General features: G+C 41.5%; 2 protein-coding genes across 6 annotated transcripts in view; one reads left to right on the top strand and one right to left on the bottom strand.

Moving 5' to 3' along the window:
* Nucleotides 1-1,356: 1,356 nt before the first annotated feature.
* On the bottom strand, nt 1,357-9,477 carry samd8 (sterile alpha motif domain containing 8). The gene is made up of 6 exons (XM_035532821.1): nt 9,386-9,477; nt 6,253-6,808; nt 5,973-6,068; nt 4,998-5,115; nt 4,731-4,881; nt 1,357-2,349 (listed from the first exon to the last, which is right to left on the bottom strand). Exons 2-6 carry the CDS (start codon nt 6,804-6,806, stop codon nt 2,045-2,047), a joined length of 1,224 nt encoding a protein of 407 aa, XP_035388714.1. The 5' UTR covers nt 6,807-6,808; nt 9,386-9,477; the 3' UTR covers nt 1,357-2,044.
* Nucleotides 9,478-10,068: 591 nt separating this feature from the next.
* Nucleotides 10,069-17,034, top strand: part of sh3pxd2ab (SH3 and PX domains 2Ab) — an 18,037-nt gene continuing 11,071 nt past the window's right edge. For 3 of the 5 annotated variants that reach the window (XM_027000264.2, XM_027000263.2, XM_027000262.2), the window contains exons 1-6: nt 10,069-10,438; nt 12,886-12,966; nt 15,551-15,626; nt 15,912-15,988; nt 16,354-16,445; nt 16,661-16,689. In XM_027000264.2, coding sequence (XP_026856065.2) covers nt 10,367-10,438; nt 12,886-12,966; nt 15,551-15,626; nt 15,912-15,988; nt 16,354-16,445; nt 16,661-16,689 — 427 coding nt within the window. In that variant the 5' untranslated portion in view covers nt 10,069-10,366. Of the gene's footprint in view, nt 10,439-10,517; nt 10,559-12,885; nt 12,967-15,550; nt 15,627-15,911; nt 15,989-16,353; nt 16,446-16,660; nt 16,690-17,034 lie in introns of all 5 variants that reach the window. The other 2 variants (XM_027000265.2, XM_027000266.2) reach the window with 2 other exon arrangements.

Genomic DNA, 17,034 nt, shown 5'->3' with positions numbered 1-17,034 from the left:
TTTCAGCACCTCATACAGATGAACTAGATAAGCAGGAATAGCACAGCACCATACCAGTCTGAGGTGTGCTGGGAACTGAGAGATATGACATTCATGGCCCCAAGGACTGGACTGAAAACCTCTGGCTTAGCCATATGGTATGTCATTTTCCCCAAATTCAAATGTAGTTAGTCAAGACGTTTCATTATCTAACAAGTAAGCAAACACCCATCAATTACCATCATGCAAGCTGAACCCTGACATCATCGCAGGCTTGTCAAGGACCATGCTGAGCATGTGGTTTCTCACACAAATCTATAAAAGCGCAGTATCAGCTGTGCTGAAGCTAGAGCGATGTCTGCAGTTTTGCTACAGCACTAAAAACTTAAAAAGGAATATTTTTAAAAACTTGGCACAAATAAAACAGCAGGTATGCCATGTTTGACAGACTACATTTGGGGCAAAACTTTATTAATATAAGCTTATCAACCCATTCCTTTAATATTATATATTTTAATCAATTTGCTTGAATTATTCCTTAATAATTATACATTTAAATGTGCAGTTATTTACTTTAAGTAGGAAAACGCTAAATGCACAGTAAACCTAGGACATGGTATATATTTCATTTAAGTATAGTGGGTACTAATCAAACACATCCTTTCAATCATGACACAAACTAATTACCTCCCAATGTCCCCAAATGTGCACATGATGACTGTGTCCCTGTGGATTAGTAGAACGAGTGTAGTCAGTCACAACCCCAGAAGCAAAGGGCTATATAGTTGTCATCTGTAAACATTTATTAGGGTTCTAAAATGCCATTCAGAACTTGATACAAAACAGTTCTCAATATTAAGTCACCAAGACATTAAGACAAAAATACTGTATAAGTTTGTAAATACTGGTAATTTAATTTAAAAAAAAAGAAGAAGAAGAAGAAGAAGCAGCAGCTCTCTCTCTATACCCCCCACCCCCAAAACAGGATCCTGAAATTATAACTTGAACTAAAGAAATAAAGTTGCATTAATACTGAAGAGGACATTGGTACCTCGTAGTAAATACTGTAAAGACACAGCATTTCTAGGAGTCATCAGTTAAAACATTGCATTTATAATACTAATAAATAAGGGAACCAAGTATGGTGTGTGTATAGATATATAGATATAACCAAGTATGTATAGATATATATCTATACATATACATATATATATATACACATATATACATATACATATATACATATACATATATATATATACATATACATATACATATATACATATACATATATATACATATACATATATACATATACATATATACATATACATATATATACACACACATATACACATACATATACATATACACACACACACACACACACACACACACACACACACACACACACACACACACACACACATCTAGCTGTACCACAATGTTAAAGCCTACTCTGTAATTTAATCAAAGTCAACAGTAGGAATAGTTAGAATAATACAGATATGTGGTCTATCAACGTAAACAGCAAAACAAAAGCTCATGACTGGCAGAGTAATAACTCCCCAACCCAGGATACCACTCCATCTCACAGCAAGGTACTCCTTCATCTCACTGCAGGACAATGCTCCACCTTACAGCAGCAGCATAAGGCAAATGGTGATATTACAGACCACTGAGGACAATGCAGAACCCACTATTGCTCCACAAATCTGTTAAAAAAGGTTTTAAAAAGCTCTGATGGCTTCAGCTTCACTACTGTAGTGCAATGTACTGACCTTAACCTCTCTACTATAGTGTAATGTACTCCATGTGTGACGATACATTTAGTTTCTTCACAAATTGCTTAACTATTCAGACAGATTCACCAGCTTCTCCAATGCCAGTACCAGCTGTAGTGTGTGTGTGTGTGTGTGTACATGTACATGTCAGTTAATTTGGCATTTTAATCCAAGACACATCAATTCTCTTCAGTGTCAGTGGAGTACCAAAAGAAAATAAAAAATAAATAAATAACTTTCCCTAACTGTCAAACTTCTTCAAGCATCCACCCCCCCCACCTCTACCCTATGAGTGTTTTCATGAAGGCTGGTCTGGAAAAGGGCCAGCAGTATTCACTGGGCACAGGCCCACTGACGTTGCACTCGAAGAAGGAGAACATGGGGAACCAGATGCGAGCGCGGCGGCTGTGCTGGTAGGCGTGCGTGTTGGCCAGCGTGTGGTAGTAGAGGAAGAGGCGCGTGGTGATATAGAAGGCGAGGAACACATCAATGGAGTAATGCTCATGTGCTGCCAGGATGAAGAAGATGCCAAACAGGTTGAGCACCCAGGAGAGCGTGTGCAAAATATGCCACTTCCTGGGTGTATCTGTGTAAGACAGAAACAGCAGCAATACTCACATTACTGACCCAATACAAATACCAGCAACATTCACATTGATGATGACATACAGAAACCAGCAACACTCTTGACCAAACACTATTGACCAAATACAAATATCAGCAACAAATTACTGACTAAATAGAAACACCAGCAAAACACACTAACATTACAATAGTGGCAAAATAGACATCACCAACATTTAAACTACCAACCAAATATAAACATGAGCAATATCACAATACTGACCAAACACAGACACTAGAAATACTCACACTACCGATCAAATAGACCCCTGCAACATTCACACCCCAAACAAATACAGCAACATTAGTGACCAATAACACACCAACACCATTCACTAACACACTAGCAATAGTCACACTTCTGATCAAATAAACACATCAAATATAGACACTAGCAACACTGACACTACTGACCAAATACAGATACAGACACCAGCATTTGCCCAATCACCCAAATACAAACATCTACACAACTTACTGACCAAAAACAGATAACATAAGGACTAATTACTAAATACAGATTGACCAAATACATCAGTCACACGGCTGACCAAAAATAGATTGTAGCACTCATTCACAATACTGATGAAATCAGAAATAATCACTATTCACAAATTATACACATTATTTACAAGTTATGTTTCATGCACATACTTAGAAAAACATGTACACTTGTGCTCAAAAATTGAGACCAGCACAAATTTTGGGTTTCACAAAGTTTGCTGTTTCAGTTTTGGTGACAATTACCAATAACTCTAGATTGTGATGAATGATCGGATGAATTACAATGAATTGCAAAGCCATTCCCTGCCATGAAAATTAACTTAATCACAAAAATTACTGCATTCCATCCACCGCATTTCAGCCCTGCTACAATATGGCCTGCTAACATAATTTCAGTGATCTTCTCATTAGCTCAGGAGAACGTGTTAACGAGGACAAGGCAGCTGATATCACTCTGTCCTGCTTATTAGAAGCAGGACATCAGACTGGTTGCTTTAAAAGGCTGGTGGTACTTGAAGTTTTCTTCTGTTAACCATGGTTAACTCCATGGAAACATGTGCAGTCTCACTGCATTGCATCAAAAGGGCTTCACAGGCAAAGACATTGCTGCTTGTAAGATAGCACCTAAAGTGACCATTTATCAAATCAAGAACTTCAATTGCAGTGAAGAAGGCTTCAAGGTGCCCAAGAAAGTCAAGCAAGTGCCAGGACTGTCTCCTAAAGAGGATGCAGCTACAGTATCAGATCACCACCAGTGCAGAGCTTGCTCAGGAATGTCAGAAGGCAGGTGTGAGTGCATCAGCATGCACAGTGAGGGGGAAGGCTTTCAGAGGATGGCTTAGTGTTAAGAAGGGCAGCAAAGAAGCCATTTACATGGCATTTAGCTGACACTTTTATCCAATGTGACTTACAACTATGAGTGAGTACAACTTGAACAATTGAGGGTTAAGGGCCTTGTTCAGGGGCCCAACAGTAGGAACTTGACAGTGGTGGCTTGAACCAGCAACATTATATGTCAAGTACCTTAACCACTGAGCTACTACTTCTCTCCAGGCTGACATTCTGCAAAGAGTATGGGGAATCGACTGCAGAAGACTGGGGTAAAGTAATTTTTCTGAAGCCCCCTTCAGACTGTTTGGGGCATTTGGACAAATGATTGTCCAGAGAAGAAAAGGAGAGCTCTACCATGAGTCTTGTCATGCCAACAGTGAGGCATACTGAGACCATTCATGTGTGGAATTTCTTATCCAAGGGGGTTGGTTTGCTCAAATGTGCCTAAGAACACTTCCATGAATAAAGAATGCTATCAAAACATCCTCTAAGAGCAACTTCTCCCAATGATCCAGGAGCAATTTGGTGATGAACAATGCTTTTTCCATCATGATGGAGCACCATTTCAAAAAGCAAAAGTGATAACCAAGTGGCTCTGTGAACAAGACATTGAAATTTTGGGTTCATGACCAGGAAACCCCAGATCTCAATCCCCGTTGAGAACCTCTGGTCAATCAGACACAGACACTGATTAAACTCCAAGTGCTGATTAGGCAAGAATGGGTTGCTATCACTCAAGATTTTGCTCAGAAGCTGATATCAAGCATGCCAAGGCAAATTGCAGAAGTCTTAAAAAACAAAGGGTCAACACTGTAAATATTAAGTCTTTGTTTAAACAGGATCTATTCGTCAATTAAAAAAACACTTATGAAATCTTTATAATTGTACTTTACTGCACCATATTAACATATAACAAAAGGCAGTAAACTATGAACACCAAAATTTGGCAGTCTCAAAACTTTTGGCCATGACTGTACACACACACAAATAAAAAAAAAGCATACTCACATTCTGTGATGAAGAAGTTGAGCATAGTTAGAACCACAGTGTGTCCGCTGAACATGTAATCTCCACATGTGTGCATGCCTGTCATAGACATTCCCATCCTTACCCAGATCTCTAGCGCCCTGAGCAGCTTTGACCATATATCGCCATACATCTACATCACAGAGAACCCCATACTTGCACATATACCCCCACACACGCAAAGGCATATACATGCACAACAAATGCATACATATAATTCTGTGTATGTGGCTGAGGGGGGGGTCAAACCTTTCCTGAGCATTGCAGGTGATTTCCTGGGACAGACAGAGAGGTGACAAACATGGTGACACAGCGGAGCAGGAACACTGACCCCATCAAACTACATAGTCTCCGGAAAAGAATTGATCTACACACACAACACACACAAACATTACAGGGCCTCTTGATCTTTTGTTCTCAGACTCAAGTTTGTGTTTGTGTGTGTGTATACCTGTAATTGAAATGTACCTGTGTTAGTGCAGTAGTTGTCTGTATTTTGTGCATGTACCTGTGTTGGTGCACTATATGGCCAAAAGTATGTGGACATCACTTTGAGTCGAGAGTTCAACTGCTTCAGCTACATCCATTGCTAATTGTTGTATAAAATCAGGCACATGGCATGGCCCCACCTTCACCACAAGGAAGCCAGTGAAATTTGTGCCCTGCTAGATTTGCCCCAATCAACTATAAGTTGTATTACTGTTAAATGGAGGAAGAACAGCTCAGCTATGACGTGGTATACCATGCAATCTCACAGAGCAGGGCCCCTGAGTGCTGATGCGTGCAGCATATAAAAATCTCTGCTGCATCACTCACTTCAGAGTTCCAAACTGCCTCTGTAAGTAACATCAGCACAAGAACAGTGTGTCAGGAGCTTCAGGAAATAAGACCTGTCCTGTTCCAACATATTGGATAAATTGGAATGTCGACTGAAAGCCAGGTCGAACATCAGCCTGACCCCACATATGTTCTTTTCAAATGGGCATAAATGACCACAGTCACACTCAATCTTTCCAGAAGAGGAGATTATTAATGCAAATGGTTTTGGGAAAGAATATAAACAAATACGCGATCAGGTGTCCACATACTTGGCCATATTGTGTGCATGTGTGTTTGTGTTAGAGCAGTAGTTGTGTGTGTGTGTTTGTACCTGGCTTTGTAAAGTATCTTTGGGAGTGTGTACCTGTGTTTGTTCAGTAGCTGTGTGTGTGTGTGTGTGTTTACCTGTGTTTGTGTAGTAGCAGTACTAGCAGTAGTATATAACCTAGGGCCAGAGCACAAGCCTCAGCCATGACAAAAGCCCACGGAATTCTGGGTACACTAAACCAAAGACAAAAAACAGTTCATTATAAAATAATGGATCATACAAAAACATATGCCAAACACACACACACGCACACACGCACGCACATGCACGCACACGCACACACGCGCACGCACGCACACGCACGCACACGCACGCACACGCACGCACACGCACACACACGCACACACACGCACACACCTGTCGAGGAATATATCAGGCAGTGGTGGATAAGTATGCATGTCAGGCACTCTCTCATGCACCAGCACCATAACAAAGGAGGTGATTCCAAACACCAGGGTCACATAGACCAAGCTGAGGATGGTTTTCCAGCCCTCCGGCTCCAGCTGGCTCCATCGGTGCTTATATTTTCCATTTGAGTAGCCATGACAATGCTGCTCCATCACAGCTGTTACTGTGGCAACCCCATTACACTGCCTATAGTCTCCACCAAACCTGTCATTCCTGTAACAGTATTTGGATCCGTTCGCTCTGAAGTCTGTAGACGGTGTGTGTGAGGGGGAATGTTGTCTCTGGAGCTTCCGTAGAGCAAGGGCAAGCCTCTTGATGTCACCCAGCAGAGGCAGCTGCAGGGGGGGGGAGCGCAGGTCGTGTTCAGTGAGACACAGCAGGCTTGTGCCATCCACACGGTGCTGCGTGCAAAGCAGATCAACATAGGCACTGAACCCCTGCTCCCGCAGCCAGTCGGCCACCTGCTTACTGCTCCAGGCCTGTACACCACTACAGCCCAGCATGCCTGCATACGCTCATGCGCACACACACAGACACACGCACATGCATGCACACATTAATGTGCACACGCACGTGCACACACACACACACACACACACACGACAGTGAAGGAAGTGAGGAATTGAAGAACTTAAGCGTTGAAGTACATGGCTTCGACCTTTAGCTGATATTATCTACAATCATTCATCATTTCAATGGATGCATACTCCAAAGGCCTGTGATATGAGTGATATCAGTCTACAAAGGTCTGTGGTAAGACTGACCAAAGGTCTGTGACATCAGTTTATTTTACTGAGTAATTTTGCAGATGCAACCTTTTATACAATCGGCTTCTGAGATATCATACTAGAAAAGATTCACACTCACACACACACACACACACACACACACACACACACACACACACACACACACACACACACACACACACACACACACAGCATTAGCAGACTACAATGTTACTGTTGTATTTTCTTTAAGGAATATTAGCCACTTTCTTGTTTTAATGTTTATATTTACACTTAATTTACAGTATTTAGCAGACACTCTTATCCAGAGGGACATACAAAGTGTTTTGTTATCTTTTCATAGAATGCATCATAACCAGTACAACAGTTTAGAGTGCAAGATACCATTGAAATGTGCTCAGCACAGGGTGCTTATCTCTGTCCAGGGCAAGGTCCTTTTTGTGCCCCTCTCTTCTGACCTGGTGTTAGGATGGGGCAACTGCTGCTAAACTATTTTGTGAACAAACTGCTCTGAGTGCAAATAAACTGAGCATTGATCAGGCAGCTGGGAAGGTTCATATTAAACACTGTGTGAGGGAATGACGGTCACAGATTTGAGTAACTGACTGATTTATTGGAATTGGATTAGGATTGGATTATGAAACGCACTGCAGCAACAACATCACTGTTCTGTGGTGGAGAATATACCTATCAGATTTAAGCCTTTTGTTGTATTATGACAGAGAATATGCCTCAGAGATTTAGGTCTTTCATTTTTAAAGTAGGACAATCTTCAAGGTCTTCACTGAACAGCAGGATTAGTCTAAATTATTTAGAATTAATTAATTGATGAATAATGTATTGTTGCTTCTTGGTGTGGAGAAAGACAGGGGACACTATGAGAGCAAAGGGCTGATATGACCCACCATCTAGAATGCACACACACACACACGCACGCACACCCAGATAAGTCACTCCCTGATAATAATGATCAGCACAAACAGGTAAATAGCACACATGCACACATTCCAGACCTTTCCAGCCTGACGAAAACAAGATGTATTCTTGCTACACCCTGTGTGTGTGTGTTACCTAACATAATAAGGAATTATTCACATTTTTGTTACTGGGCAACAGTGAAACTGACTGAATATGGAACTCTACCCAGGACAAATCAATCCTTAACAGTGACAATCTGCAGCCGCAGTACGCATGCATACTGCTTTGTACCAAGCTCAACAGTGTATGTGTTGGAAAAACAGGTTGACATTGATATACAGTAAATACAGGCTGTGTATACAGTAAATGTAGGCTAGTTTAAAATGTTGATGTTTATAATGTAGCGTAGCACTTCTCTAAGATGCAAATTTATATACATTAATATTCTAGGGTGTATCAAATATTTGTATAAGCCCATTATATATAAACACAAACATTTGGTTTATTTGTCAGTTAGAAAAAAATATAAATAAACACTTTGTCTTTAGCTCCAATTAATAGCAAACCTACACTTTAAATGAACGAGAGAGAGTGAGAGTACAGCCGCTGGTAGAGCCCATCAAATTAATACCGAATCAATTTCCCTAACTCTGAAACCGACAGTAATTCAATATTACCACGGTACTACACTGGCGAATCACGAATTCTCTGGCCAGTTGAACAAGTCTATTTTGTCGGGAAACATATATTAGGTTTGCCTTCCCCGCTTGCTTCACGATTAAATTAAAATCATGCTACAGATGTTAGCTCGGTCATTTACGACATGCTGAAATAACGATAAATCTGTCCAATGCAAGCTGCCAATTCCTGTTCGTGAGACGCCGCTCCGGAGTCGGGGTTCGGTGGTGTGAGTCTTTGACAGTCATCACAGAACAGAGAACACAAAGAACACAGAGAAAAAAACTAAACACACACACACACACACACACACACACACACACACACACACACACACACACACACACACACACACAGGGCTACAATACCCAGTTTGTATACTAGTCTTCTGCGGCACTCGTTCTAAACAATCACCTAGATACTGCAGCTGTTTAAAACTCAGTATAAATCAAAATCTAAAACACAGCTAGAAGTGCTTGCAGGAAACCGCGAAACTGTCACAGAACTAGATATTTTATAGCATTCCTACAAGTAAGAGTCGCTGAGTTTAAATTAAATTAGGCATGAGAACAGGTTCGGTCAACTGCCCTCTAACTGAAATACCAAGGCAGAAGAAGAACCATAAATCATGTGTTGAATGACCAGACAGATCCAAAGCTAGCTGTAACATGTATCTGAATGTGCAAAGACAAGCCTGCTCAGTGTGAGATTGTGGTGAGTTCTGGCGTCGCTCTTACCGACTCGCGTCGAACCTCTCCAGAGCCTCGCGAAGTTCTGACCCTCGCGAAGACTAATCGCGTCAGTGCTGCGCACGTGAGTCACGGCCACGCTACAAACGGCAGCCAGGCAACGGCATGTAAACAGGAAGTGATTCAGACTTCACGCGCTGGGTGTGATCATTGTATTGTATTGTATTGTATTGTATTATGAAATCTATGAATTAAAGCGTTTCTTCAGTGGCAGATAAAAAGTATTTTATAGTTTATAATATACGATAAAACAGACTTAAATTAAGATACATCCCACAACTAATTTCAATACATTTAATTTATTTTAACCAATACATTCCAATTCGACATTTCTGATGTGATAATGTTGAAATAAACACATTTAAATAGAACCCACTTTTAAAAGCTGTTCTGTCAGAGGACAAATGCAGTTTGCATTTTTAACGACAAATATATGCAGTAACCGCACTGCACTGTAGTGTGTCTATATACTTATAGCCTCATCATTCGTCTGCTGTCCTTTCGTTTTCTGACGAAATATCTCACAACAAATAAATACAGACATGCATGCGCGCTACCCCCGCTCCCAATGTTTTCTGAGATGTCTAGAGGAATAGTTTCATGTTCAAATCTGATTTAAACTGTGTTAGAGAGTATAAAAAGTAAAAAGCTACTCTTAACTAGGACCCTAAGCTTAGCTCTAACGCGTACCCTAATCTTCTCGTTACATTTGTTAAACGATCAAACGCACAGCACGAATCCAGCTGTTACCAGCTGGAGTTCATCCAGCCGTTGCCGTCAGCACCCGCCTCATACTAGGACACGGCGAACATAAAAGCTGCGCAGAGATCAGCGAATAGTTTAAGTAGTTCTTGAGTTCGTGTGTGCACCAGCAGACGCTAACGATTTGACCTCTTTCAAAAACCGACCTCCTCGCTGGCCCACCTTTCCCCGCTCTGACCACTTTACATTTGACTTAACGCTATCAGCATGCGGCTTCGGACTATTGCCGCTGTTAACGTTGTGGACGTTCAGAAAAGGAGAAATCCCTCCAAACACTACGTGAGTTCACATTCTGTTTAGTACTACATGTATCGCTTGCTTTATGTCTTTAATCCGCTCAGTGCAGTTTTGCTTACAGTTTTGCCTGCAGAGTTCTGCCATATCTTTCAAGAACAAAAGGTAAGATTTGAAAGCCTCCGTGTGCCTATTGATTAGTAAACATCCAAGAATGAGGAGCGCCCAAAGCCACCCGCCCCGCCCTTTTGCACAGGCCTTCAATTATTTTCTTGTTTTATGCTGAGTAAACACAAAACTTGATATTCGCCCATTCCAACTGTTTGTGGTAGGGTGTACATCTACCTGCTGCTCCCATGGCACAAGCACTGCTTTATTCCCGTAATGACCTTGCTGCTGTGAATCAATTATTGTATTATCACAGTATAATTTATTAAATCAGTCAGTTATTAAATATGTCTGTTTATCAAAATATGTGCATTGCATGTTTTTATATCATTATTGTTTACTGTAAGTGTATGGTAAACCAAGCTCCACCAAAATTAAGAGTCAAATAGTTTGAGTTTTTCCTTGTTGCTGTAAAATGTGAATTACTTTGAAAACTCTGAACACAAAGTTTGTTGACAATGAAAATATCTGTGACACTGATTATCAAATGATAATGGATGCCAAGAAAGTTGAAGTTACATAGGTTTTAAATCTAAATCAGCTATACAAACTCTTCACTTGTTCAGTATGTGTGGCAACTAGAACCATAAGGAGAGGCATCAGTGTCCACACTGGTGTCTTCTGCAGGCCAGGAAGAATCCTACAGGCAGACTGTTAAAAGTATCCACTGTAGTGTAAGGGAAAATGCCCATTCTCAACCCAGCAGTGACTCGGACATGCTTGGGCACGGGTGCATGTGAGGTGCTGGTATAATACAGTAATTGTAGTAAGCTGGTTGGTTGAGACCAATTGTGCATGGCCATAGATGCACTTTTACACATCTTGTATAGGTGCAATGTTGAAGTGTGTGTAGTCAGCTTCACCTCAGACATGAGCTGTTTTCCAGTCTAAAGTACACTTTAACTAACACACACACACACACACACACGCACGCACGCACGCACGCGCGCACACACGCAGACGCAGACGCACACGCACACACACACACACACACAGACATGCACGTTACAATACCATCAAACACAAACACACTCTACAACACCTTTGAAACGTTCACGCATGTATACAACTATAAATGCTCCTGCACACACACACACACACACACACACACACACACACACACACACACACACACACACAACACCCTCAAACATGCATCTATGGACACACCACAAACACACATGCACCCCTCATCATGTCTAATGTTGAATTGTGTTGTAGTGATTTCTCTGTCCGTCTCCGTCTCTCTCTCTCTCTCTCTCTCTCTCTCTCTCTCTCTCTCTCACACACACACACACACACACACACACACACACACACACACTCACTCACTCACTCACTCACTCACTCACTCACTCACTCATTCAGAGTTCTCCAGTCATGTCCAAAACGCTTTCACATAATGTGAAAAAGCTTAAAGGTTTATCCTTTTAAAAATTGCTATTGTGTAGCTATTAATGGAAGCAAAAATGCTCCCTACATTCTTAGATTGTTTTCACAGCAATTCTTTTCCATATCCATGTCCGTTGCACAAACTCTGCTGAAAACATTCTTGCATGCGAGAGGAGCAAAACATCACGGGAGCCAGAAGAGCGCCTGCCGTTCATTAGGCTGTGTGTGTGTGTGTAAATGTGTCTCACCAGTATCTGTGTATGTGATACTGTTTTGCAGTTCAAAACATATAAAAGTCTGTTGTGGAGTCCGCAGCATGCCCTGGTGCACATGATATGTGTCCCAAAATATTTCAGTCCAGTGCATTTATTAGACTGGGGCCAAGTACATCTGTTTGTGTGAGTGTGTGTGTGTGTGTGTATAGCTTAGTCCAGCTCTGTGTGCGTGCACATGTGTCCTCATTAGACTGGGGTTCAGTCCAGCTGTTTGTGTGTGTATATGTGTAGTTCAGTGTGTGTGTGCCCTCATTAGACTGGAGCTCAGTCCAGCTGTTTGAGTGTGGGTGTGTTTTCTCTCTAGACCTTTGGGGTGTTTTCAGGGTACAGTCTCTTGGGCAAATACAGATCATGATCCTTAACAGCCCATCCCAGAGCCTGCCTAGACACACAATACCCTCTCAACCTCTTCCTGTTTAGCCATTGAGTGATTAGAGTATGATTCTGGGCTCTGGCGGTCTTGACATGAAATGCAGTTGGAGCATTAAAAATGTGCCTGTGGTGTTGCTTTTTTGTGTTTAAGTGGGCAATTATTTATGACGCTGCTTTTGTTTATTCAGGCAGCTACTTGTAGTGGTGTTACTGTTGTTTACTTTTATAGTTATTTGTGAGGCTGTTTATCTGTGCATATATTTATGTTGTCATTTACTTGTACAGGTGTTCATCATCTCAGTCACCTACTGTGATTGCACCTCCCAGCTGCTCTTCAGGAAATACAGCCAGTTCTTTACCCTGCAGGTAGTAGCTTTACTGTCTGTCCTCTGTGTATTATGTTAACATTAACATTAACAGCATTTAGCTGACGCTTTTATCCAAAGTGACTTACAATTATGACTGAACACAACTTGAGCAATTGAGAGTTAAGGGCCTTGCTCAAGGTCCCAACAGTTGCCACTTGGCAATGGTGGGGCTTGAACTGGCAACCTTCCGATTACTAGTCAAATACTAGGCCTGTCAAAAAAAATGTGTTCTGCAGTACATACTATAACAGAAGCAACAGGAGTTGGGCAGAAATTGCAAAAGTCATCTGCTATGTTTGTTTAGTTTTTTTAAAATCATGTTAGTTTGCGAGAAAACCCACAGTGTGGTGTTTCTGCAATGTATCATATCTCCCTGGAGGGTTAGAGATTGGACCCATTGGTTGAAACACTTTTTCATGTGCATAATCTGACCATGTGTGGTGTTTCATTATGGGCAAATTGTGTGGTTTGGTGACTCTGATAACTAGTAACCATCAAAGAAAAAGAAAAAAAAAATCATTGAAACATGCAATTTTGTGTGGGGTCTCTCATGTTTTTAAAACTCATGTAGAGTGGGCCAGGCCCAAGTTATCTTCAGTTATATTCAGTGGATACAGTGGATTTCCAGACCCCTTTAGTTGGTATTTTACTCTTCAGACTATGCTTAATCACTCATAATGACTAGGTGAAAATATTTTTAGAGATTTTGAAAAAAAACAAACTTAAAAACTGTTGAAGGGAGGTCACGCCAGCTTTTGATGGAGGTGGCAGCTGTGTGAAACCTAACCTAACCTAATAAAGTCAATGATAAACACCCCTGTAGTTAAAACATAATACATAACAACAATAAAATCTTATGAACCCTTCATAATCAAAATATCAATACGTAATAAAAAAATCCAAAAGCATCAGCATCTCAAAGAGTCGCCACCAACACAGCCGACTAAAGATAGCAAGAAAGTAGATGCATGTGGTAATAGCTGGATCCTGTCCAACCATCGATGAGATCACACTGACTTTCCTTGCCTCATACATAAGAGAAATTCATGTGTTCACACAAATATATTGAGCATGGCAAAAGAAATTAAGGCTACAGTGACAGATATTGAGGGGGAAACCAGTGAGTTCCCACATAGAAGAGGGTGAAGGATGGCTCACAGCTCCAGAGAGCATTGCTGATGCATCCAAACAACAAACTGGAGTTGTTCAAGAAGAAATGCAAAAATTACAGAATAGATTATTTTGAAATCAGAGGACGATGCTGCAACATCACAATCCTAAGAATAATGGAGCTGGAAGAAGAATAATGACATGATTCAGTTCCTAGAACATGAGATTCCAGTCACACAGAAGTGATGGTGTAACGTGGAGCGATCACGAGGCGGACACACACACTGAGAAGAGTGAGATTTATTACGGGCAAATCCACAATCATTAGAACAGTCCAAAGTCAGTGAGCCAATATGCAGAGTCTGGGAATACATTGTAAACACAAACAAATGGCTAGGGAGTAGCCAGTCAAGACAGATGGGCTCACTGGAGATACAGTGAGCCAATCAACTTCTTGCTGTCACACAGAGATGTTAGAGACCCATCTAGGGGGTTAACACTGTATTATCAGTTAACACTGTATTATCAGTTAACACTGCATTATCAGGATCAAAACCAAGCCATGAAATCCAAGGAACTGTCTGTCGATCTTCACGAACAAATTATGGCAAGGCTCAGATCAAAACAAGGACATAAAACAATATCCAAAGTATGAGTGTTTCCAGGACCACGTGTCAATAATGATAATAAAAAGTAACAAGCATATTACTGCCTGTTTGCTGAACAGCACGTAAACGACTATGGCCACAAGAGGGAAAAGATATGGTCAAGTGAAATGAGAATTGACATCTTTTGGCAGAACAGCAAGCACTATATCTGGTGAAAAGCAGGCACGGCATATCCCCTGGTTGATACCACCCCTGTTGTGAAATATGGAGGTGGCTGCATCATGCTGTGGGGGTGCTTCTCAGCAGCAGGGACAGTGAGACCAGTAACAACTAGACAGGAAAATGCTACCAAATGCAGGAACATCCCTGAAGAAAACCTCCTCCAGAGCACATGCACACAGTTCACATTTAAACAAAACGATGCCCCAAAGCATACAGCCAAAACAAAACTGGAGTAGCTTCAGGGCAAGTCTCTAAATGTCCTTGAGTGGCCCAGCCAAAGCCCAGACAAACCCTATCGAACATCTGTGAAGAGACCTGAAGATGGAAGTTCACAGACGCATGCCATACAGTTTGATAAAGCTTCAGTGGACCTGTCATGAAGAATGTAGTAAACTGCCCAAATCCAGGTGTGGAAAGTTTGTAGAGACATACCCAAGATACTTGCAGCTGTAATTGCTGCCAAAGAGGATTCTGCAATTTACTGAATAAAGGGCCTCAATACTTTTGTGAAGAAGAAATTCAAAGTGTTTACGTGTGTGTGTGTGTGTGTGTGTGTGTGTGTGTGTGTGTGTGTGTGTGTGTGTGTGTGTGTGTGTGTGAAGGTTGTATTATTATTTGCCACCTTTGCCATTTGTGTAACAGATGAAGCTGCTTGATTTGTTTCCAGTGGAGGGGGGACAGAGAGATCCCAAACAAAGACTCATTCCCTTTCTCCCAGGTACACAGACACACATACACACACACACCTCACAGATGCCACATATACACAGAGAGAAGGGCCGCAATCAAAGACTCATTCCCTTTCTCTCAGGTTCACACATCTCACCCACACCTACACAAAATTCTACACACCTGACGCACACCTACTCACACCTCACATACCTACACATGTCTCTCTCTCTCTCACACACACACACACACACACACACACATACACTTATTTTAAAGTTGTACACCTATGTGGGCATTCTTGTGTGTGTGTGTGTGTGTGTGTGTGTTTCAGGTAAAGTTCACTTTGGTCGTAGTCAGATCAGAGATGTGGCCAATAGGCGACTGAAGCAGCTGGATAATTATTGCCAGGTAACACACACTATACATACCGTACATACGCTCCACACATACCCAAACATACACACCCCACACACATTACAGACCTCACACACACCTTATGCACCCCATACAGATCCCATCACACGCACCACACATTCACCATGTGCACAATTACACACCCCTCACACCACATATTCTACTGCACGCCCAAAACACACACCCCAACACGTTACATACTGCACATCTTACTTTCTTTGTTTCTACAATCCCTATCATATCAACGTTAGTTTCTCAAATTACAATATTGACAATTCACTTAATATATTAACACATAAGCACATGTACATGTAACATCTCTTTGTGTGTCTTCTCTTTCCCTTTTATCTCTTTCTCAGGCTCTGATGCGCTTACCTTCTCACATCTCTCAGTGTGAAGAAGTGCTAGAGTTCTTTGAGCCAAAACCAGAGGATCTCAGTCCCCTTACAGAGTGAATAAATGTGCACACACACACACATACAGATATACATACTCATGCATTCAAAGACGGTCGCACATATAGTCCTGTTACACATACTTGCATGTACACAGCCCGATTGTGCACACATTGTCACTTGCTAGGTACATCTTGCACCACGAGTGGGTGCTGTGCGACTGCGAACACTGTGCTCTGGTGAAGAGAGCCATATGTTTGGGTTTTTGCAGGGACTCCAACTCCCCCAAGAACATACCAGGTAATGTAATTTACTCAAAGTGTGTGTGGTGAGCCAAAAGGGGGAGTGCTAATGTGTGTGTGTGTTCAGCCCCACTCTGGTCTATAGAAAGCTCTTTAATTTCCTTTCTGACATTCTTTCTCTGTCTCACCACAGTGTCACGTTTCTGGTAATACTGAATAACAGTGCTGCTAAATCTGGGTAAAACCCAGTTTGTTGTTTGAGAATGAATGACCAGATGAATGTGCCTGCAGCTCTCTCACGTTTGACTTGTCTTCCTCTCTCACATCATGTGCCGTGACAAAAAAAAAAAAAAAAGTTTCAAAAGTTCCACAGCCCTCACTTATACAACGTTCAGCTCCTCTA

The sequence above is a fragment of the Electrophorus electricus genome, chromosome 13 (genome assembly GCF_013358815.1).
Source record: "Electrophorus electricus isolate fEleEle1 chromosome 13, fEleEle1.pri, whole genome shotgun sequence".
NCBI lineage: Eukaryota > Metazoa > Chordata > Actinopteri > Gymnotiformes > Gymnotidae > Electrophorus > Electrophorus electricus.
The sequence above is the reverse complement of the archived record's forward strand: the minus strand, read 5'-3'. Positions and strand labels throughout refer to the sequence as shown.